Source organism: Anser anser, assembly GCF_964211835.1.
Source record: "Anser anser genome assembly, chromosome: 15".
Lineage (NCBI taxonomy): Eukaryota > Metazoa > Chordata > Aves > Anseriformes > Anatidae > Anser > Anser anser.
The window spans coordinates 12,769,053-12,793,324 of NC_139736.1; the positions used below are offsets into that span (position 1 = coordinate 12,769,053).

Genomic DNA, 24,272 nt, shown 5'->3' on the forward strand with positions numbered 1-24,272 from the left:
GGTCCCTCTCCCGGCCTGCGGCCCGGCCGGCTCCCCCCGGAGCCCCGGGGCGGGAGGAGACGCTCCGGGAGCCCTGAACGGGTCCCCGGGCCCTGGCTCCGCCGCAGACGCTTCCCCGTGCACCTGGAGCCGGCCCTGCTGGCGGCCAGCGGGAGCCTGGTGCTGTGCCTGAGCCCCCAGTACCAGCCCCGCTGCTGCACGGCCTCCCCTAACGCAAATCTTTCACCACAGCGCAGCCCAGAGCAGCAGTGTGGGCAGCTCGGGCCGAGGAGGCGCATCTGGTGCCCGTCGGGTGCTGCAGAGCTCCGCACATCCCCCGTCACAAAAGTGCTCGATTATAAGCAGCAAGGTCCAGTTTCACAGCGACACGCTGACCTGTGTCCTGCCTTCTGTGGCTCAAAGAGGTGTCCAAGGGGGAGGTTGGCTGCAGTTCCTGGTGGGAAGGGAGGAGGCAAAGTAAGCTCTTTCCTAAAATATGGTCAAAGAGCAGAACACCAAGTCCAGCCTAGTGCTTCGTCTCAGCTCTAGGGTGAAATATGGTCCCTGTCTCAAGAAAGCAGATAAACTGAGCCAGGGCTGGAGGCCCAGTCCTTTGTTAGTACCATCTCCTGGAGAGAGCGTCTTTTGGCAGTTAATGGGGTGGAAGCAGACCAGGCAATGCCTGAGGACACCAACAGCCTCAGAGGGGTCTGACGGCTCTTGCACAATGCTCTGAGAAACATATGGACGGGAACACCTGTACATGACTTCCCAGCATAAGCCAGCATCTGTGACAAGGAGCTCTCTCCTGTAAGACCGCTGTTCGCCCTTCCCCACCCCAGGCTCAGAGCCTGCTCTCCTGTCCTGCTCTGGCATGAAGTGATGCAACCTTAACCTCATGTGGACTCTCCAGAGGCTGCTTCCAAAGCAGCAGATTTTTTTATTTTTTTTTCCCCCACTGAATTCAGCAAACTTCCTAGTAGGTTTTAGGATTCCCCGGGGAAGGTCCAGACCCTAACTAACGAAGGTGGCCAGTGAGTTCAGCTGGTCACCTGCTCTCTGGTCTGTACCATGGGGAGCCAGCTGGTTCCCAGGGCCATGCCTGTGTGTGACGAGACATGGCAGATCCTGCCAGGCTCTGGGAGCAGCCGTGCTGCAGACTTGGCAGTTACCTGACGTGATATCCATCACCCCGGCTTCCAGATCCCTGCAGGAGCCTTCCCCATCGTAAGTTCCATCGTCTTTCTCAGACTGTGGGCTCCCCTCCCTGTTCAGGCCATCCGTATAACACCGGAGAGCAGGTCTCCTACAATACCTTGGTGGTAGCACTTCCACCTGGCAGTGCTCTCTGGTGGTCCCTGGCCCTCTAAGGCCTGTGCCCTTCTCCATGGAGCTTGGAGGGGGGCTGAGGTCCTCTGGCCAGGGTACGGCACTGCCCTGGGAGGAACTCGGGGCCTGCAGGCTGAGAGAGCCAGAATCATCCTTCCCGAATCCCCTGCACCTATGCACAGCTTGGGCACAGCTGCACCAGCCACATCCCACACCATCTGCTTCAGGGCTTGGGTGTCTCCCTGGCAGGCTCATCCAGTGCAAAAAAAAAAAAAAAAAAAAAAAAAAAAAAAAAAAAAAAGTATGTAGACTGTTTTGCTGTTTGCAAACTGGCCTTGCTTTTTGTGAATGGATTCATTCACCGTCTGCCTGAAAGAGCCATTTTAGCCAATGGTCTGCTTGCAAGCGCTTCCTCCCTGCTAGTTGTGATTTGCTCTCCCTCGCCCTGCCTCTCGGATTGGGCTCCCAGGCGCCACGTGGTGGGGTCTCTTCTTCTTGACGGGATGTCTGACATTTTTAGGCAGAATAACAAGCAGCTAATGCCGAAGAGCAGCCATGCCTCCCGGATGGCACTGCTGTTAGCGTTTGTTTTCAAGTCAGCACTGGGGAGAGAGTCTCACGTGCGTTTTTTGCAGATGAACTGGAAGTTGCCTGACACCTCTGGAGTGACAGGGGGTGAAGCCCCTGAGAGCCCCCGCGCCCTCTCGCAAGCTTGCTGGTAGAGGTGGCAATGCCCAGCTCTGCTGAGGAGCAGCCGGGCACGTGGTTGGGTTTGCTGCAGATGGAAGCGCAGGGTGCGACAGAGGAGTGGAGGAGTGAGGAGGAAGGCAGCCTGCGGTGGGCCTTGCGCAGGAGGAGTGGAACCCGCATGCTCACGGCCAGCAGCCCTGCGGAGATGGCGGAGCCAGAGCCCGCCGCTGCCTGCCCTGTGAGGCCATCTGTCCGCCCGTGTGCTCCAGCCCGCCGGTAATGACACTGACAGCATCAGTGGTGTCCTATGTTTGTCAGCGTGGGGACACAGAAGGGGCTGGGGTGCCAGGAGGAAGCAGGTCCCACACCCAGCACTGCTCGCACCAGCTTGCCAGGGACTTGCGGTGGGCTGAGCAGGTGTGCCAGGAGTCCGTCCTTCCCCGGCAGCTGCTGGTGGCCGTGCCTGGCTGTAAAGGTGACCGGCAGCAAACATTCACACGGGGAGAGGAGGGGAGAAAAAGCATGGTTACGCACGTTGAGGAAAGTCCCACTTCAGTCTGAGCTTGAAAATGTGAGGAGGCCAGTTATTCCCTGCAGACCGTGAGCCTGCCTTTCTAGGAATGATGAGTGATAGGCTTAGATCATCACCCGGCCTGAGTCAGATATCTCAAGAGTTGGCATTAGATGCCTGAAAGCTCTGGCCCTGTGAATCTGGGTCAGCCTGGCAGAGCCAGCGTGCCGACAGAAGCGGTGTTGCTAGAGACTGGCCACAGCTAGGGAAGGATCTGCATGGACCAGAGCTAAAGAGGGGCAGGATGGCACAGGAACATGGGATGAAGTAGACTTTGGTAATGGAGATAAGAGATTTAATCTGCTGCTGGTGCCAAAGTCAAACAGGATGTGAAAGGTGAAGGAAAAGTCCTCTGTGCCACTGATTCAAATGTCAGAAGCTGTCCTGAGCTCTCACTCTCTCACATGACAAACAAATCTATGCCTGCGGCTGGGGTCATCTAAACCTGAGGCTCAAGCAGTGGAAAAGCCACTCGCTTGGTGGCAGAGTGGCCTTGACACATGGAAGCGGTGATGGCAACCTTGGCAGACCCAAGAGGGGCTCTCTGCTCCAAGCTGGCCTTGGTGGGGACTACGAGGGGAGAAAGATCCAAAGGTGATCCAACCACAGGAGCTGCCTGGCACAGCCCCAGTGGGTGAGTTTCAGGCGGTGCTGGCCGTGCAGGGAAAAGCTGCCCGTGCTTCCCTGCCGTGGTGGTGGAGGCATGCCTGGGACAGCTGCCGGGTCCCATGGAGCCTCCTCTGCCACGTGCCCTGCCCTGCCCAAAGAAGACAGGGTTAAGCTGTGAGCTGCTGAACCTCCCAAATGCTGCACCGTGGTCGCTGCTACTGCAAATGTCCTTTCAAATTGTGGTCTGTGCTCGTGACTGCAGCCCCTGCCCGAGCAGGGGGAGCGGGAAGTGGTGCAGGGGAGCAGCTGGCAGGGACGGCAGGTCTGGAGGTAGACACACCACGTGGAGCAGGGAAAGGGGACGGACTGCAAAGCAAGCGGCTTCCCGGGGCAAGGACAGCATCACCCTGCAAGCTCGTGAGGAGCCGGGTGACCAGAGGGACCAGCTGGGCACCCGGCAGCGGGTGTGATCACGCCTGCACGTGTGTGGCCACGGACGTGCACTTCTCTTGCCAACACGATGACAAGCGCGACCCAACCTACAGGACGCCACCCACCCCCGGCGCTCCAGGCCCGTCTCCAGGGCCACCACCCCAAAGTGTGGGGGGAAAGACCCATGTCTGCAGAGCTGGCACCCACCGCATCTCGGGTCTCACGGAGGCCCGCTCTGCCCCCTCTCCCCTCCAGCCTGTCCCTTAATCACAAGCAGCTTGGGGAGACAATGAAGCAACCGCACCAAAGGGCCAGGCTCATTCCCCTTTGTCTTTCGCTCCTTTGAGGCTCGGCAGACGGGGCAAAGCCATCACGCCCACGGCCCAGCCGTCGCACGTCCGACTCATCGCCTCCCCGGGCAGCCGAGCAGGCGGCGCAGCGGCACGAGGGCGCCGGGTGTCCCGGCACCGCGGCTGCTCTGGGTGAGCCGGCCCGTGCCCCCCGGTGGCCCGTGCCCCCTGGTGGCCCGCACCCCCCCGGCCCCTGCCCACGGCCTGCAGAGGGTGCCAAGCTCCTCGGCGCTCGGCGCTCTCGCTTCTGCCCCCAGACAGGCGGTTGTCTCGAGCGGGACCACCGCACGTTCCCCAGGGATGCAGGCGGCCCCCTCCTCCCGCCAGCACATGGCACGGAGGCTTTCAGGCTGGTTTTCTGTGGAGTTCACACAAATCTCTCCTTCCCCGCTCCCACCCCCCTTCCCCACACAACTGAACTCAGCCATTGAGTCCAGCGAATGGTTTATTTCCCAGGTTAGCACAAAGCAGGGGTCTCTGTGTGCCCCTGGAACCAGCAGAACAAAACGCACAAAGACGTTAGAGGGCCATTTGTAACCAAATCCCAACACACCAGATACTGTTGGGATTATGTCAGAAATATTTTCCCAGAATGCCCTCCCCCCATGCTCCCTCCTACAGATGTTCGGCCCCCACACCACAGATGTTGTTCCTCTTGCAAAATGAGCTTTCCCCTTCCTCTCCCAAATGCCCCTGATGTTTTGCACATTGCCGTCGCGAGGTCTCCCTTCCACCCTGCCCTCCGCATCCCCCCTTCCCCGCTCCCTTGCGGACAACCAGGCGGGAAGGCCAGCCTGCCCCCAGCGCAGGGACAGCTGCCGGCTCCGCGGGGACATCGGCTTCTGGGCATTCGTGCCCCTCTCGCCTCCGACCAGCGCCTCTGCCCGCTAGAGAAACCCTCTCCCTCTTGCTCTCCCTGTTTCAGCCTCTCTCCTTCTGCGTGTGACCTCCCAGGCCTCACCGGCCCCAGGCAGGCTCACCAGAGGGACCTGCGCCAGGAGGTCCTTGGCGGAGATTTGTTCCTGGGGGGGGGATGCTGGGCACATTTCAGACACCGGAGAGAACGGCCCGACCTTCCTCTCGCCACCGACAGCCCACGCGGAGCACTCAGGGAGACGCCTGGCAGCGTGTCAGGGCCCCGCTCCAAGGCCTGCGACAGATCTCCCTGCGGCCAGAGCGCCCGGAGCGGTGCCGGCCTCCTCCCCGCTGGCCTTGCCGGGCCGTCCTGGCTGCCAGGGCGGCACGGGGCTCCGGGAGCTCCCGTGGGAGAGCGGGGCCAAGCGCTGGTGGCACGCAGCGCCCTGGCAGGATGGGTGTTTCCTCCTGACCCCTGCGCCGTGCCGCCAGGGAGGTGCTGGCCCCATGGCTCCGTTGCAGCAGGCACGGGACTCGTCTCCATCCTTCCCTGCTGCGTTGGGGGGCTGCAGCCGGGAGGGGCGTTCGTCCTAAAGCAGGGGGCCACGGAGCTGCGTCAGCTGCTTTGGTGGCCGGGCTGGGAGCCTCTCCCATTTCTTCCGCCAGCGGGAGAGCTGGATCCGTGAGCCGTGGAGCACGCGGGAACGCAGGGCGGGCGACACAGAGCGGGCATCTCCCAAAGGCTTCGGATGGTACCTCTTGTCTGGGGCACCGCAGCTCCTGTGCACATCACGAGCCGCTTCTCTCCTGGCTTTTCTCGCCCTGACAGGTTACCGAGGCAAAAAGGACCCGGAGTGGGGTCCCTGGGAGGCGCAGCCCGGAGCAGCTCCGGCAGCCCCGCGGCCTCTCGCTGCTCCGCGTCTGCGTGGCCCGGCCGTGGCCCCGTGGTCATCACCTGCGCCCAGCAAGAGCCCGACTCCGCTGGGCTCCCACCGAGCCGGCCGCAGCGCAAGGTTTTTCTTCAAAGATAGAGTTTATTGCTAAAAATGTTTTGATCAGTGATAGCTCATATTTACATTGATATGTTTTTAAAGGAATATTCAAGTAAACATTTCCAATAGTTTCTGGCATAATCTCTAGCTTCTTTTTTTTTTTTTTCCTATACACAAACATTAAAAATAAATAAACTGTACACAGAAAATTTCCTTTAACATCTCTACATGACTATATGTATTCCCACACAACAAAACGATTCCACTCTTTCATAGATTTGTACTTTTCTTTAAAATTTCCTCCTTAATTAATTGATATACACTTAAAAAAAAAAAAAACCTAGAGAGCTTGGCGAATTAGTTGAAACACCAGTGACAAGGTCTGAAGAAGACGGAAAAAAAATACAGCACAGGGAAACAACGGTCTTCAGGGATGCTGCCGTTCTTTCTTTCATTCTTTTTTTTTTCTTTTCCCCTCCTTTTCCTTTTGTTAAAATCATCTTTACAGGAAATTTCTGCCCTTCCCTTCAGCAGGGAAGCGCTCAGGTTCTGTGGGGACAGGTTTAAAATGTGGTCCTATGTTTTTAAAATAATAATAATAACAATAATAATTATAATAATAATAAAAAACAGCTGCAATTTTCCCCCTTTCCTTTAAAATCTCTCTATTTACACGACTGGTATTTTTTTTATTATTTTTTATTTTTTTTTTCCTTTTGTTAGAAGGCTATATACGTATAAAAATAGACATCTGATTGTAGTGCTTTACTGTGCCTTTGGCCTGCCCTGCAGTTCCTGGGTTCGCTTTTCCCCCTTTCAAATAAAATAACATTAAAATAAGTCAAAAAACGGTTCCTCCCCCCCCCCCCCCCCCTTCCCCTCCCCCGGCGCCCCGGAGGGGAGGGGGGCGGCAAAAAACCACGAAACATCCAAACGAAAAAAGAAACCAGTGCAAGGGGCCGAGGGAGGCGGCGGGGCCGGCGCCCGGGCGGCGGGGCCGTGCCGAGCCGGGCCGGGCCGAGCCGAGCCGTGCCGGGCCGGCGGCTAGCAGGAGCACTTGCACTCGGAGATGAGCGGGTACTGCACGGGGATCCAGGTGCAGTACTTCTGGCTGGACCAGCCCTGGCAGTGCCAGCGCAGGAAGGTCTTGGTGACCGACTTGACGGGCTTGCAGAACATGCCCTCGGGCAGCGAGCAGGACTTCTCGGCGAAGCAGTTGCCCTCCTTGATGTAGCGCGGCCAGAAGCGGACGCCCAGGTCCTTCCAGGTGTAGAGCACGGGGCAGTAGGTGTACGCCCAGAGCCACTGCAGCACCTTCCGCCGCGCCTTCTTGCCCACCCGCAGGCGCGGCCCGTGGGGCGGTGCGCCCAGCTCCAGCCGCCGCAGCTCCGCGGGCAGCGCCCCCCGCGCCCGCCCCGCCGCCGCCGCCGCCGCCGCCTCGGCGCCCGAGGCGTTGGCGGGGCCCGGCACGGCCACGGCCATGAAGCCGGGGTCGAAATGGCTGCCCAGCTTCTTGCGCAGAGTCCGCTCGTCCAGGTCCTGCTCCTTGGGGTCGTACTCGGGGTCCGGGTGCTCCACGATGTCTTTGACGGGCAGGTTGTCGCTGGGCGAGGGCCGCAGCCGCAGGAAGGGCTGCCCGCCGCCCGGCCGCAGCAGCCCCAGGCAGGAGCAGAGCAGGAGCGCCCCGATCGCCGTCATGCTCCGGGCGGGCCCGGCCCGGCCCGGCGGCCGGCCCCGCCGCCCCGGCTCGGCGCTGGCTTCCCCGCGGGGCTGGCGCTGCGGGCTCGGCTCCTAGCGCTGCCCGGCGGCGCCTGCCGGCTCCCGGGGACTCATAAATAGGCAGAGACAAAGTCCGGCGAGGCCCGTTACTTTAAATAGCTCGGCCGGGGTTGTGTGACAGACGCATCTGAGGCTCGCTGCGCGGCCGCTGGCTCCCCGGGGCTCCCCGCCGGGCCGGCTCCAGCCGCGGCCGAGAGCGCCGGGGGGTCCGTGCCTCCCCCGCGGGCGGCGGCGGGGCAGGGCACGGCGGCAGCCGAGCCTTCCTCCTCCTCCTCCTCCTCCTCCTCCGCCGCCGCTCTCGCTCGCTCGCGCTCTCCCCCCCAAAATTCACAGCGGACTCGTCTCCATCGCCATGGTGACAGCTGGGCTGAGCCCCACGACAGCTTGTCTAGACGGTGTGACAGGGTTTGGCGTGAGACCGGAGCCCGAGAATAAAACCCTCCTTTATAGCCGGGCGAGCCGGCCGAGGGGGCGGGGAGGAGGGTCACGGCGGCGCGGCCCGCTCGGGCGGCCCCTGCGCCGCGCCGCCTGCGCGGGCACCGCCGGGGCGCGGGGCTCAGGCGGCGGCGGGCGGCGGCGGCAGCGCCCGCGGCCCGGCCGGGCTCCTCCTCATAGCGGGCGGCTGGGGCGGCCCGCGGCCCCCCGGGGCATCCTCGGCGGGGGGCTCCCCGGCAGCGGCGCGGCGAGGCGAGGCGAGGCGGCGCGCCCCGGCTCCCGGCGCGGTCCCTGGCGGCTCCTCGGCGACGGCGGGCGGCGCTCAGCACCCCCGGCGGCCCATGCTGCCGTCCCGCTCGGGGGGCCCGCTCGGCCCCGCGGTGCTCAGCGCATCCAGCCGCGGGGCAGCTCCGGCGCCTGGCCCGGCGCGGCGCGGTTCCGCGGAGCCCGGCGGGGCCCGGTTCGGCTCGGCTCGGCTCGGTTCAGTTCAGCTCAGCTCGGCTCGGCTCGGCTCGGCTCGGCTCCGCTCCGCTCGGTGCCGCTCGGTGCCGTGCCGCCCCGCTCCGCGCCGCCGCCCGCCCGCCGCGCACTGCCGCGCGCCGCCCGCCGCCCAAGTTAAATACGCGCCCGGCGCGCGGCCGCCCCGCCCCCGCTGTCACTTTCGCCGCGGCACCGGCACCGCCGCCCCCCGCCCGCCCCGCCCCTCCCCGGCCCCGCCGCCCCGGTCCCGCACGAGGCCCCGCGCCCCCCGCCCGCGGGAGCCGGGACCGGGTCGCCGCCCCCCGCCGGCACCGGGGCGGCCGCCGGTGGCCGGGCTCCGCCTGCCGCAGCCCCGCCGCGGGAGCCCGAGGCGGCGCCGAAGCCGCCCCGCAGCGGCCGAAGCGTCCCCGCAGCCCCCCCCCGGGGCAGGCCCTGGGGCCGGGCATCGCCTCCCCGCTGCGGGCCTCAGCCGGACGCGCTGCGGCGCCGGCATCTCGGCACCCTCTGCCGGGCAGCTCGCAGCCGGCCCGGGAGCATCCCTCCCTGCCGGCCCCTCTTCCCTGCGTCCCGCAGCGCCCCGCGACGTGGGAGCGAGCCGGGTCACATCAGAGGCTCTCGCTTCGCTCTGCAGCGTGGGGCTGGGGGAACGGAGCTAAAGCTCGCGGAGAGAGCCGGACCCGCAACCTTTGAGGCGTGGAGGGTGGGAGCCTGGTGTGCATCAACAGAGCGAAAACCCAAACCCTCCTTACCTCCTTTACCTCCACATTGCTCGGGGCTGAGCTCACTCTTGAACCATGTCCAGAAATTGGACACACAGCTGGTTCCTCTAGGCCGACAGTGTGTAAGAACATTCCTGCCCATGCCAGTCACTCCCTCCCAAAGGCATGAGATAACCAGCTACCCACTGGGGCCAGGGCAGGGCGTGGAGGGAAGCGGCAGATCGCTGTGCCAATTTCTCACCATGCCGTGCTCATCACCCACCCAGCAAACCAAAGAGCTGCAGCCGCAGCCAGCCGGGAGCACCCCACCGGTGCGAGCTGGGTGCACGCAGCAAACTAACCAAGGGCGCAGTTCTCCTAGGGTCACGTCTCTTTGTCATCCTAGAAATGCCAAATGTTGGGATCAGAGAAGAAAAGAAAGCAAGACCCCCAAAATGGACAGGTCAAAGATCCAGCCCTGAGTCTGCGTAAAGTCAGAGCAGCCCCTGGCCATCACAAGACAAAGCTGCCATGTGCTGGCTCAGGAGCTTGGTCCCAGGGTGTCCGGGTTGTTCACAGTATGTGGGATTAAAGCACACGGTTTAAATGTACTCAGCCTTTCTTCCCTTGCTGTCATGAGCCTGGCTTGGTTTGCTGAACTTGTAGCCTTTCTTCGCTCGTTTGGATCACACACGCAGAGACTCTGCAATTACAGTAACAAAACAATCCTGTTCACCCCTTCTTTTATCATTAGCACCCAAAACAATTTGCAGAAGGGATCGGTATCATTAGCCCTTGGTAGAGAATATTGTCAGTAAAACATTCTCATTACTCATTCCCTGAATCCAATCCGCTTGCAGCAGTTGAACCGAAGTCAGCCTGGATGTGCAGGCAGATGTGTGCTCTGCGTTCACTCGCTGCCGGGTGGGAAAACGCGGGGCTCTTCGCAGTGTCAGAATTAAAGCAAACACAGTAACGAGAAGCAGCTCAGGGAAGAGACACCCAAGAGTCAGGAATGGGGCAATTACTCAGCGAGATGTAGTGCTGTTGGCACTGCTGTGTTAGTAAATCCCGGTGAGGGGATTAACATCTGCCTGTAATTGTAATAATAAAATCCGACATGTATACAGCATTTTTCATCCTGCAGGATCCCAAAGCACTCAAGTAACTTAATTCCTTCAGCTGTCTCCTGGACTTTATAAACATGCTTCTTAATCATCCCACACCAGGCGAAGATGGCTTTACTCTGGGCACAATCACGTCACTTCGACAAGTCCCCCTGGGGAGAGAAGAGGCTCTCGGGGGTGGGCTGGGAAAAGTTTCACCTTTCAGAGAGGCAAGATCCAGGGAAAGTGTTGCCTGGCACGTCCCGGGGCAGGGGAGAGACCCCAGGAAGAGCCTGCCTTCCCAAGCAGCCAGCTCCCACGCCAGCTAGCACTGCGGAAGGGGTGGAAGCACGTGTCTTAACTTTTCAAGGTGGGAAAAACGATGACAAGCCCCTAGACAGGACACTGAAGGCTTCATTCTGTCCACCATAACACCCAAAGACTGCTTCTCCAGCCCCTTCCCGTTCTCCTCCTTTTGGGACTAGAGATGCTGGGGCACAATCCTATTTATGGCCGTGTGTGCAGGCTAGCGGGCTGAGTGGTGCTATCCATTCATATATGTTCCCTCTCGCTGCTCTCTGTGGGCACACAGCCCAGCTCACAATCTAGCCCTTAATTAAAGGATTTAAAGTTGGAAAGGCTACATATCACATACAGAAAAGCCTTATCAAAATAATTCCTTATAAAAAGAAAGACGTGACGTTAATGGCACCTTCTGGAGGATAAAATGGTCGCAAACTACTTATTTTTGCCTCTTTCCCTTACTTGGCATCTTTTTGTCATCTAAAGAAGACCTGAACATTTTTGTAAAAAAAAAAAAAAGAAGAGAGGGCATTTTTATTTCACATTTGAAACTTAAGCAGTGCCTACTCTGTTTTCACTGTAAGGCTCCACAAGCAAGTAAATTCCTAGTAGAAGTAAAAACACCAGTGGTACTGTCTTGGCAATACGTTTATTCAGCTGACAAGGTGTTTTATCTTTTAGTTTGTTTCAGGTAGCACTAGTATAACTCAAATGCCAGAGATAAAGAGACAGAACAAAATTGTCTTTGTTACCAAGTCGTTCCTACCCCTTCAGTTCTAGTCACAAAAGCTTCAAATGCAGACCTTAAACTGCTGAAAAGCCTTCTGCCCTGTGAAGGACTGCAGGAAGCCCATGCTTGGAAATCTAAAAATGAGAAGAGAAGAGAAGAGAAGAGAAGAGAAGAGAAGAGAAGAGAAGAGAAGAGAAGAGAAGAGAAGAGAAGAGAAGAGAAGAGAAGAGAAGAGAAGAGAAGAGAAGAGAAGAGAAGAGAAGAGAAGAGAAGAGAAGAGAAGAGAAGAGAAGAGAAGAGAAGAGAAGAGAGAAGAGAAGAGAAGAGAAGAGAAGAGAAGAGAAGAGAAGAGAAGAGAAGAGAAGAGAAGAGAAGAGAAGAGAAGAGAAGAGAAGAGAAGAGAAGAGAAGAGAAGAGAAGAGAAGAGAAGAGAAGAGAAGAGAAGAGAAGAGAAGAGAAGAGAAGAGAACTCACAGCCAAATGTCTTTTATCTTTTTTGGGGGGCTTTCTATTGCTTTCTGACTGTTTAAGTTTTCCAGGCTCTCTTTATGCTTGAGAAATAAAGCTGATGGGCTGGCATGGCAAGCATTGGGAAAGTCTTGGGTCTGACAGGACAAAAGCCCTAATTTTCACTAAAGGAAAGAAAAAAAAAAAAAGAAAGAACTAAATGATGGTGCACCAGGTTTTCATTAGAGATATGTTTATTTTCCAGTAGAAATACATTACCCTGCTCTCATCAGTGTGTCTAAAGGAGCGGTTCCCAAAGTATGCCATGGCAAGTGGTTGGCAAGGGGCCATGGAGCAGACTCCCGCAGCAGTCCGTGGGCTCGCAGCTCCCTGTGGGCTGCCGCGAGCAGGAGGAATCCAGCGGCTGACAGCGCGGCTGCCCCAGAGCCTGGGTGCTCCATGTGCTGGTGCTAAGGGAGGTGGCGAAGCCCCCAGACCCGGCCAGGGCCGGCTGTGCCTTGGCACGATCCTCTGTGCATTAGAGGTCAGTGGCCAGAATCAGGTGTCTCCAGTTGGCCAGGTTGCCTCGGGGCAGAAATGTCACTGTAAGGGTCAAAAGGACAGGACACAGACGGGGACACCCATGGACACACACATGGTTTCCTAAGTTTAATTTGTGTGAGCAGTTCAGCAGTGCAGGTATGAATGAAGTCATTCACCAGCTCTCAGGTTTGTCTCCCTGTCCCACCTCCCTTCTGCTTTAGGGACCTAAATCCGTGCAGGTCTGGTACCTGCCCTGCTGCACCCGCAGCTGCTTTTGCACAGCCACCAGCACCGCAGCCCCTGCCTTCCCCCAGCTGCCCTGTGCTGCCTGTCTGCAGGGGGGGCATAGGGGAGAACCTGGGGCAGGTTTGCTGCAGGAAGCTGAGCTGGTGGCGCTGGGCATCCTGCGAGGGACACAGTGAGACCTCAGCAATGCTTCTGGGGGCTCAGCAGCTGCTGCAGCACCTACCCCACAGCGAGCGCAGACGTGCCAAAGCACTAAAAGGAAAAGAAAAAACACCCTTGAAGCTCCAGGGAGGGGATTACTTGTGTCTCAGAAATACACTTTCTCTATACCAAGTAGGGTGTTTTTGCTATTCTGAGCTTTCTGCCTTCCTTCTTTGTCCTTATCACGAGGCATTTTTCTGCTTTTCAGGCTTGTGGTGCCTTTATTCCACTTGGCACTGTGGTACTGCGCCAGGCCCTCACTGGCTCACCCACTTATGATCCGAGCTGTTCTCCTGACCCCACATCTCCCTATTTCTGTGCAGCTGTACCATACGGCCCCAACATTTGCCTAGAGTTCATCCTTTACTATCGCATGCACTGCCGTTTTGGGGACAGCAGCACTTTGGTATCCTGTACCCGATGTCACTTGCTGCAGCCCCCTTGGACCTGATGCCCCCAAGAACGCATCTTCGTTAGGTCTGCAGGTCCTTGTTAACAGGCTGCCCAGGTCCTGGCACACCTCCAGTAGTGCCAGATGTGCTGAATGCTGCAGAAAAACCTCCCGTGTCGCCATTTCATGTGAAGAAGTCCAAGGGGGTTTGCCTCCCTCCTCCCTTGCAGTCTGGCGTTGATTACGTCCAACAATCTGGAAAACTGGGACAGGTAATGCCCAGGGTGATGGAGGAGGCTGCGCTGGGCAGAAGGATTTATCTTGTTGGCCTCAGCCCACAAGCAGTGACCCTAACACTTGCCACCTGACTCTACTGAATGGGCCGGTGGCTTCCGTGCAGCTCCTGGGCAGGTTGTGGCATTGCAGCAGGAAAAGGAGGCAGCCTCATGCAGCTGTCAGCGGCTGTTTTGCCACTAGCCCTGCAAATGTTCACACGCACCAGCCGTTGTGGCCTGACACTCATGGGCAAGAGTCCCAGCCTCAGGTGAGCGAATTCCAGAGGGAAGGTCCCTGCTGGGACACTTTTTGGCCTCCCCAGCCCCTCCAGCCTGGCGTGCCCACTGTGCACACAGGTGCTGGGCTGTCCGGAGACAGTCCCCAAAGCTTGCCAGTGCGAGCCCTCCTCTCCTGGGGGAGCCGGGGGAACGTCCTCAACACAGGGCCCAGAAACGGTCCCTGGACAGCCGCCAATGTTAAAAAACAACAACATGGAGCTCTGAGATTTCTACCCACTTGGCATACATCTGTCACCACATGTGTTGACACAGAGCAATGCTGCCACGTCATGATGTACGTGGCAGTCGCTGTCAGCACTAGTCCAAGGCAGAGAGAACTGCTCAGGGCAGCTATTTTTTGAAGATGTCCTGAATAAAAGGGCCAGAGCTCGCCTGGGGGACATGGCCTGCCACTAAGGGTGGCCACTTCTGGCTTGGGGACTCCTGAGCCGCTCTCCAGGGAGAGCACTGCCAGCATAAACCAAAACCAAATGACCTGCCCCAGGCCAGCCTGGCGACACAAGACCTTGCCGGATGTGCCACCCCTTCCTTTCCTTGCTTGTCCTGCTCGGAGGAGCCCTGCTGTTAGCACCGCGACACCATGGGGACAGGGGGTGACAGGAACTCTCACCGTGCAGACAAACAGGACAAGCCCCAGCCCAGCACACACACTTGGGACAGTCATTGCTTGACGTAGCCACAAGGAATTTCCCTCAACTGCAGCAGAAAATCCAGCTGCAGCGTCTCTCCAGCCCCCTCCCCATGTGTCTCTTCTTGCAAGCAGCCATCCTGCAGCAAATGCTGCCAGAGGACGAGGTACTTTCCTTCTGCTGCCTCTCCTGTCCTGCCCCGCATGCCAGCTCGAGCTCTCCTGTCCATACAGCATGGGCAGGTTGGTCCCAGCCTGCCCTCGGGCTCTTACCCCACACAAGCATGTTCCAGGCTGTAGCCAGGGTGCAAGCCAGTACTCGTGCACAGGTGGCTTCAGACCGAGGGCAGCAGCCGCAGTGATGATGCTCCAAGGGACACCAGCTTGTGGCTGCAACCGCTGTGGGATGGGGAAGCACCCAGGGGAGCTCCAGCTCTGGTGGCAGCCAGGATACAGGGGACAGAGGTCAGCCAGTCCCCTGGTGCACAGGGAGCGCTTAGGGGGCTCAGATACCCACACTCGGCTCCACAGAGCCTGGGCTGCATGCTGCATGCTGTTGCCTTGGGACACCTCTGTGCCAAGGTTGCGAGGCACTGGGACGATCTGTCATGGTGTGTCTGAAGCCCAGCTCTTCTCCCCAGCTCATCCCAAATGAGGTGTGAAAAGCTTACCTAAAAAGGGCGAGTTAAATTCTAAGCTGTGGCACAGCATTTCCCCCAGGCTTGTGCGTGCTTTGTTGCTCTGCCTGCTGCAGAATGGAAGCAGCACCACGAGGCTCCTGCCTCCTACTTTCCTTCATAGCCCCATTACCGGGCAGACGGGAAACTCACCACTGCAGTTGTTCCTCCTGGTTTCTCACTCCATTCTGCAAATTCAGTTTACTTCAGCTGAGGAAGATGAGGGCTGGAGCCCCTGTTAGTGAACAGCCTCCAGCTGCATCCTGCCGGCAGGCCCGGCTCGGCTCCGTGCAGTTGCAGCTCCCCGGCCCTCAGCGGGCTCTTGTCAGACCCAGGGCCATCAGCATCGCACTCGCGTGGCTTTCTCTTGCAGCCATTTCTTGCCAGGGTGTTTGTTTTCCCTTGATTTGTTTCCAGCTCTGCTTGCCCCTAGGACAGTGTGATAACCAGGAGATAACCAGGGGACAGAGCAGCAGAGACAGCTGTGGCTTGGAGGAGCGGGTGCTAAATTCTCCCCAAGTTCCTCTTTGAAAAAGCCCAGACGTGAATAATAAATAGTTCAACATCACAACACCTTCTCAGGCCACAGGCGAGCAGCCCTGAGGGCCAGGATTTGCCCCTCCATGCCCCCTGGCTGTGCCCCTGTGCTGCAGCCTGAGCCGGGCTCCCCGGAGACCTCCAGCACCACTGGTGGGGCCAGCCCTGCACAAGCCATTTGCATTTTGCCCAGATTCGCCGGTTAATCAGAAACCTTCAGTCTAGTCGGCTGCTTATTTTTTTTAAAGCAATGAAAGATTTCCCAAATCCAGTCGGATCTAGGATTACAGGCAGGCAGAGACACCATCAGTCTCTGTCAGTCATTCCCTCCTGCCGGAGCACTGGCGCTGAAGGCGCTGCAGCGCCTGAGCAGCGGAGCGGAGCCCGGCTGCTGCTGGCCGCACGAGTGGGGGCCGGGGGGGCTCAGCGCCCGCGCTCCCCCTGGTAACACCCGAGGAAGGTGCCGTGCAAGCAGGATGAGCATCCAGAGGCTGGTGGCCCTTTTCTCATCCCGGAGGGGACTATAAAGGGAGAGGGAGGGACGCGGCGGGCACGGCTGGCGGTTTGAGATGGCCTTTGTCCAGGGGGATGTTTCAGGGAGCAAAAGCAGCAGCAGGAAGGCACAACGTCCAGCACGAGGACAGGCAGAGCGTGGCGGCTCACTGCCTTGCCCTTCTGTACCAGGGCTGTGCCTCAGGTTCAGCACGGGGTGTCCAGCTCCACTCTGCCAGCCAGCGGGAGCGCCCCGTCCTCGCTCTTACCGAAGCTGTGCCCCTGAGCATCAGCGCTGCTCGCAGCCAGCGCCAGCCCTACACCGGGGCTGGGGGCTGAGGGGGTGCTGGGGGGGCTGGAGGGGGCTCTAGCCACCGCCACCAGGGTCCCCAGCTGCGGCTGTGCTGGCCGGGGCTCGAGGTTCAACGGCTGAGACACAAAATTGCGAGTGGAAAAGCTCTGTGTTTTCTCATCAGAATGAACACTTCCTCTCTTCCCCTAAAAGGTTTTTTCACATGGAAATGGTCCATTTAAGTTCTGTTTTCAATTTTCTAATTTAAATATACACACAAAATTTAGCTAGATCTGGTCTCAAAATATCGTTTCAAAACAAAAATATGAATTATTTCATTTTTTTTTATGTCTAAATGAAACTTTTCCAGACTTCTCATTTTCTCCAGAGGAAACCATTAATTAATTTGATCTAAATTCAGGAAAAGCCTGATTGCTCTGAATCTGCATTTAACAGAAAAAGCAACAAACTAGTCATCTAAACTATTTCTTTCAGCACGATCCAGACTTTCCTGCTCCAGCCCCCAGCTGCCTTCAGGGATGGTCTGAGTGGGAGGAGGGAGGCAAGGAGGGGGCACACAGAGGCAGCCCAGAGAGGGAGCCCCTGGGGCATGAGAGCGCCCTGTCCATCCCTTCACACCCCTGTGAATTCACTGATATGAAACCCAGACCTGACACTGCTACAGTTTTTGCCCTATAGGTGAGTCATTTGTTGGATATTCCTGATCTGGGCACATCTTGCTTAAAAGCAGGGAAAGCCTTTGAGTTATCCAAGTCAACTTAGAGACGACGTACTGAATGAGATAATCCACGAAAATCAAGTTTCTTACTCTGTAGCCCATCACCTTGTCTCTCATGTTTTGTAAATGTCCAGCTCGACTGGAAGAGATTTGGACACTCCGAGCTCTATATTGGTTATTCGGCAGTATTTTTCATATGCGCTATGCCCCCTTCATCCACCAGAGATTAAATTAGGTTTATCCAGCGGCAGTGTCAAGAGGAGCAGCTACATCAACCTCGCTCAGTCCCAGGGCCCCCTCGTTGCCCCCTCCGAGACAGCGATGCGCCAGTCCCTGCCTGCTCTGGTGGTCCCAGGGGAGCAGCACCCTCGGGCCGATGCAGGTCAGCAAAGGCTCGCGTGCCCATCCTGGTGCTTCTTGGCGAGGCTAGCCCTGGCTGCACACTGCCAGAGCCTCCTCCAGCTCAAAGGGCACTGCTCAGAGGAGCCCAGCGCTTCGCTGACTAATTTCCACTGGAATCGGGAAGCTGAGGTTACAGGGAGAAATTATGAATGAACGAGCTGGCCCTGGGATCCATGCAGACCGAAGGCATCGCTACCCTACACAACGTGTAATTAAATTGTGGAACTGGTTGCCACAGGACGCCGTGTCGGCCAAAAATATACACAGCTTTGAAAAGAGATTAGACAAATTTGCAGAGGGCAGGCTGAGCGGTGGCTATTACATGGGACAGCACACAGACTGCTCTGGCTCAGGAAGCCACCAAGGCATCAATTGCTAGAAAATGGAGGGTTTTCACAAAGGCAGATCACTCGCTGGTATCTGTCTGCAATTTGTCATTGTCACCGGCTAGGACGGAGCTACCTCAGCTGACCCAGGCGCTGCTGCAGCCCATCCTGCTGCTGCATGCAGCTGTGTTTGCAGGTGCCCTGTGCTGGGGTTACCAGCAGCAGTGGCAGCCCCAGGCACCCCGAGCGCTCTCCCACAGCCCCTGTACCTCTGAGCAGCCTCCGAGCCCTGAAGCTGGGGCTCCGATCCCTGCTTTGCTGTGTGCAGCCATGCAGAGATGTTGGTACCGAAGGGTTCCCAGCACCAGCGGCTGCAGCTCTGCAGGTGTCTCACCAGCAGCTTGGTGGGGCTGGTGGTGCAGAGGTGCTGCATGGGGCTTTGCTGATGCCTGGTCTGCAGTCAGCAGGGCTGTGATCACCTCTTTGCCGAAGGGTTCTGTCCCTGCACACCCTGGGGCTTTCTCCAGGCTCTTACAACCTTCTTCTTCCCTGTGCTTACCCTGCTTCCTGCACGCTGGGGATTTTTCATGTCTGCTGGACCATGGTGGGCTCAATTGTCCCTCTCTGCCTCAGATTCCTCTGGTGGCCACCAGCCTTTTCTGGGCTCAGGCAGCAGGACTGTGGCTGCTGGCTTCAGGCAGAGCTGCCTGCGAGACAGCACCTCTGCAAGCCCTCATGAGCTGGGAAGGGTCTGCAGCTGGAAACAGCTTCCTGGGATGCTCAACCCTTGCTCGGTCATAGCACATCATGTCCTCCACTGATGAGCTCAGTCTGAGCTTAAAACTCAGCTGAGTTTCTGCTCCTCAGCCCCACAGGTTGAGCAGGGGATCAATGAGTGGATGAGTGAAATTTTCTTCCTGCAGGAACATGCAAAAAAAAGCAAAAGAAGCAAAATCAACCACAAGGAAGAAAATAGAAAATCAAACCAAAACCAGCCACTGCAGGAAATCACAGGTGTTTAACGTAAAGATGGTGAAAGCAGGAGGGGAAGTGGTGTAAGCAGTGTTGGCAAGATACAAGGAGGCCTGGGGCTGGTCTTCGGTCCACAGACCAGTCCTGGCCACTGCACATCACAGCCAGGTTGGGGACTAAGCTGAACACAGCTGGGCAGGCTGGGGGGTGCCTCCGCCCCAGCCCTGTGCCACAGGCAGCACGGGCAGCCTGGTGTGGAAACCTTTCAATGAGACAAAGCAAGAGCTTGGCTGCTGCAAGCCGTTGCCCCACCAACACAACTGGTGTCTGGAAGCCGTGCGGCCATTCCTGGGAAGTATTTCCCTGCTCTTTGCTTTTGGGCAGGGCTCAGAAGTGTTATTTTGAGGCAGGAGATGTAGGTCTCCAGCACCCAAGGGGCAGAGGAGAAGCACCAAAGCAAGCAGGTGCTGAGATGGGAGCAGGGCCATGCATGCAATACATCCAGGCTGTGGGAGCATCTCCAACTCTGTGTGTTGGTGGGAGAGGTGAGAGCTGCCTTGGAGAGGTGAGGGCAGCCTTGGCTGAGTTATCAGAGCAGACAGCGATCAGGGAACGTGGCTGATGTGTGTTTGGCTGCTCTATCCCCCTTCAGTTGCTCTATTTTATTTTATTTTATTTTATTTTATTTTATATTTTATTTTATTTTATTTTATTTTATTTTATTTTATTTTATTTTATTTTATTTTATTTTATTTTATTTTATTTTATTTCGTTTCGTTTCGTTTCGTTTCGTTTCATTTCATTTCATTTCATTTCATTTCATTTCATTTCATTCTTCCGTTGGAAGCAATGACTTTTACTTTGCTGAAAAAAAAGTCTGTCTTCTCAACCTGGCTGTAAGCCTGTGCTCTCTGGGACGTGGTTTAGGCCCCTCCTGCCCCATCCCCATCCCAGTTGAACCATATTTCCCTCCTCATCTCATCTCATCCCATCCCACCCCATCCCATCCCACCCCATCCCATCCCATCCCACCCCACCCCATCCCATCCCATCCCATCGCATCCCATCCCATCGCATCCCATCCCATCCCATCCCATCCTATCCCATCCAATCCCACCCCATCCCATCCCACCCCATCCCACCCCATCCCATCCCATCCCACCCCATCCCAACCCTATTGCCCCCTATCCCCATCCCATCCCCATCCCCTCCCTCGATGGGGACGCTCCCCCTCAGCCGTGCCCTCTCCCCAGGCCTCCCAGCTCCTTCCAGCTTTCGCCCAGCCTCCTGCCCTGCCAAGGGCCCTGCCCCCTTCCCAGGCCCGGAGGTACAAATGATTAGATTTTCAGCCCAATTAAGGCAGGCTGTCTCCTGGCCAGGACAGAAAAGGTTGGCTCTGGAAGGTGGGAAACAAGCTTTGACAGGTCCTGGCGTCCCCAGTGCCCTCCAGCGGCACTGCCCGCTGGGCTCCTTTGTGCTGCGCCAGGAGCGGGGCCAGGCCGCAGCTGGGGGTGCCCGAGGCTCTACCCGTGCCCCTCCTGGCCCCAGCGCAGCCAGAAGAATGGCTAATTAAGAGCTCTCAGCACCGGCACAGCTAATTCCCCATTCAGCCATGCCACTGGCAGCGGGAGGGCGGTGAGCCGGGAGCGTGGCATTGCCTCGGGGTTAACCCTCTCCTGGCGGCCCGAGGGGCCATGCCACCCCCCCGCCCCAGGACTAGGCCAGGCCCTGCAAGGAGCAGCCCCCGCCTCAGGGTGCCGTGCCCTCGTCTCGTCCCCAAGAGTCTCGCTCATCCCCGAGGCCCCCTGGAAGCCCTGCGAGCCGCTGGCAGCCCCTCTGGGGGGCATAGGTGCTGCGTCTCAAGCCCCCGTATTGCATCCCCGTGGTAGTTGTCGTGCAGAGGACACGCAAGGCCGCGCTGTCACACCGGGCTGGTGCCTGTCCCCTGGCACGGGACTGGGAGCCAGGAGAGCAGGCAGGGCATCCTCTGCGTCCTCACTCCTCCTCCGACAGGAGCCAGAGGCTACCTGCAGAGGGACGAGCCTACTCGAGGACAACGAGGCTCCCAGCACGAGCCGCTGCCCTGTTGGGAGTGATGAATGGTGCCAAGGGGTGAGCGAAAAGCTTTTGGCTGCCAGAGAGCCAGGAGCACTGGGGCCAGGCTGTGGTTATGAGGAGATGAGAGCCTGCGGCCCTGCTCCTGTCCTGTCTGGGAGCAGCCGCACTGGGTCCTGGTCTCTGCAGGGTCAGGAGGGTGGAGGACAGCCTGGAGCCTTGTCCTCAGCATGTCCTTGCACCAGCAGGGCATGGGGGAAGCAAGAGCTGGCTCTGAGCAGCAGCACCAGGGGGGCAGGCAGGGCTTGACCCGGCTCAGCAGGGGAAGGAGTGCTGCAGGTGGAGCAGCAGGTAAAGCCCGCGAGTTTCCAGTAGCTTTCTTGTCCCTGGGATTCTCTATTTAAAACAAAACAAAACAAAAGCTCTCAGCATGTTTTGTCCTGCGCCTGCCTTTAAATGATACAGTAATTGCAATTTTACTTGCCTTTTCTGAAGAAAGCCCTCAACTAGCGTGCATTGAGTAATTGGGTCCCGTTGCACTGTCACAGTTACTTGCACTGCGAGTCCATTCTCCAGCACTGCCTGGGACATCTGCACCGTGTGCCCCAGGTGCCCGCAGTAAGTTGCCTGCAGCCTCAGGAGACAAGACAGACAGAGGGTGAGGGGAGAGACCCATCTCTTTCGCTTTCTCTCTCTCTCTCTTTTTTTTTTTTTTTTCACTAAAATAGAATTATTTGCTTTAAAAGGAACTGGGGGAAAAGCATCAAGGAAAACTTGGAGGATTTCCATGATGTTTTATGACGTTGTGTCTTTCAAAGTGACTGCAAGGAAACATTACTGGGTAACGTGCTTTTACTTTAAAAAGTGCTTTTAGTGAGCACAGCCGGAGAGCTGGGTGAGATGACCAGGCGGTGTCACATCCCCTAACCTTCAGGTTATGGCCCCTGAAGCAGGACAAGGAATCAGAAAAGCACCCAGAAACGTCAGTCAGCATCTCCGGCCCATCCATCCCCAGGAGGAACCCAGCCACGACCGGGGGCTGCTGCAGGGATGCCGCAGCCGGAGCGGGGATGCTCGGGGCCCTCAGGCAGGAACAACCTGCCTCCTGCCTCCCGCCCCGCTCCGTGGTGTGGCTGTTTCCTTGGTCCAGGCCCCAATTAAAAGAGCCAAAAGGAAAGGGCCGGAGAGAAAGAGTGAAAGAAACAACATTTCCTGCCTGAGGAGATTAACTCTCCAAATTACATGTGAACAGAGGGGGAGGCGAGAGGGGAAAAGGAAACCCAGCTTCCACCCCAATAAAAGCCAGTCCATTTAATAAAGGAGGAGCAAGGAGGGGGAAGGTGGCTGAAAGAAAATGAGGCTGGGGGGTGTGGAATTAGCCTTGTCAAACAAGGGGCTTTGCTGTCCCAGAACTGCTTCTTTATTGTTCCAATTTTTCATGCTTACTTAGCTCTCAATGCTGCACAAGACAACAGCTCATTATCGGGGGTGGGGGGGGGCAGGGGGGAATGGGACGGGCACGGCTGTGGCGGTGCTGAGAAGGGGAAGGGAAATAAAATTTTAGTAAAAGGAGCTCTTTCCCCGGGGCTGCGGCCTCTCCCCCCTGCCTGGAGCTGCAGACGCGGTGGCTGGGAGGAGCAGGGCATCGGCCAGCAGCAAAAGGGCTTTCTGCAGCCTTTGGCACCAGCACTGGGCTGGGACAAAAGCAGCTGAGGCTGAAATGCCACCTGACGGCCGGGGAGGAGACGAGGGGTGCTGCGGGGGTGACACCGAGCATCCCCCGTCTGTGCTCCTGGCCCTGTCCTAGCAGCCCTCTGGCAAGCGCGTGGCCTGGCTGCCGCGTCCCTGCGGATCAGCTGGCCAAGGCACATCTGTGGCATCCTCATCGAGTGAATAACTTGAGCTCTGACTTTGGAAAGCTGCTTCCAGCCTCCTCCCGGGGCTCCTTGTTTGTTTTCTCCCCAGGATTTTCCTGATCAGATTGGCCTGGATTACAAAGCCAAACTCACACCAGAAAGGCTATCAGGATGTTTGTGGGGAGGAAGGCTGTGCTCAGTAATAGTGATGCTGCCTTATAAAGCCCTGTTTGCACAGGCTCATAACTTTACCAAAAATGCTCTCTTTTAGGATCAGAGAATGAGGATGTCTCTGAGCTCCCATACCACCGAGCTGAAGCTTTGCACCGTCACCTTGCAAGAGTGGCAGTGGGGACCCAGCAGAAGGAAGGGAGGAAGGGAGGAAGGGAGGAAGGGAGGAAGGGAGGAAGGGAGGAAGGAAGGAAGGGAGGAAGGGAGGAAGGGAGGAAGGGAGGAAGGGAGGAAGGGAGGAAGGGAGGAAGGGAGGAAGGGAGGAAGGGAGGAAGGAAGGAAGGAAGGAAGGAAGGAAGGAAGGGAGGAAGGGAGGAAGGGAGGAAGGGAGGAAGGGAGGAAGGAAGGAAGGAAGGAAGGAAGGAAGGAAGGAAGGAAGGAAGGAAGGAAGGAAGGAAGGAAGGAAGGAAGGAAGGAAGGAAGGAAGGAAGGAAGGAAGGGAGGAAGGAACGAAGGAACGAAGGAACGAAGGAACGAAGGAACAAAGGAAGAGCACTGGCTGGAGCCAGCAGCAGCCGTGGCCAAGCTGGGCAGTTTTCTGTGGTTCTTAGTAGACATCAAGGTAACAAGAACAGAGTGATCTTCCAAATATCTCCAGGAATGTGGAGATTTCAGCCACTGGCCGAGGCAAAGGGAAGAGACTACTAGGATGGCAGGAGCAGGGACAGCTCCAGCCAGGATGCTGACACCAGCAGTGGATAGAGGTGTCATGTTAGGTTTTTATATGTGTTCAGCTGCCTACCAGCTACCCATAGCTTCATCAGTCACGGGGTGACCAAGCGCTTCCACACTGAAGCTGTTGGGAGCACAGAGCCTCGGCAGTGCCGTTATCCCTGGTACAACCAGTGGGAGCTATCTGCAGCTGGCGGCGCTGGGCTAGGAGGTGACCTGCAGCCACATTCACACACTGCATGCTGCAGGGTCACCATTTCTCAGAGGAGACGGTTAACTCTTCCAAAACAAAAGCCTCTGCAAAATGTCACGGATGTTCTCCAAGAGCAGAGATGAAACGTTCCCCTATTCACCCCGATCTGCTCGAGTTCTCCAGTCACTGCATGAAATTCCCGCTTGGGAAGCTGTAAGACCAGCGAGGTCTGTCCTGGAAACAGGAGTGAGCTTCCCTCAGGAAGCTGGAAAACTTCAGTATCTTTCCTGTTTTCCAGGTGCAATCCACACAGATACAGCCTGCCGCAACGGCAAGAAAAGCCCTGGAAGCAGTACACAGATTTTGGTGCCCAGGAAGTTGATTTTGCACCTTTGTAGCCCATGAAGCTCCTGATCAGCCTACCTCCAAATCCACGCAGGCTGTGGCAGGGGTTGCACG

The 24,272-nt window shown here is 57.6% G+C and overlaps 1 protein-coding gene across 1 annotated transcript; it reads right to left on the reverse strand.

Annotated features, from left to right (window-relative positions):
- Positions 1-5,829: 5,829 nt before the first annotated feature.
- Positions 5,830-8,597, reverse strand: LOC310881791 (noggin-2-like). The gene has a single exon (XM_083799510.1). The coding sequence runs from the start codon at positions 7,503-7,505 to the stop codon at positions 6,852-6,854; it is 654 nt and encodes a 217-aa protein (XP_083655636.1). The 5' UTR covers positions 7,506-8,597; the 3' UTR covers positions 5,830-6,851.
- Positions 8,598-24,272: the final 15,675 nt, after the last annotated feature.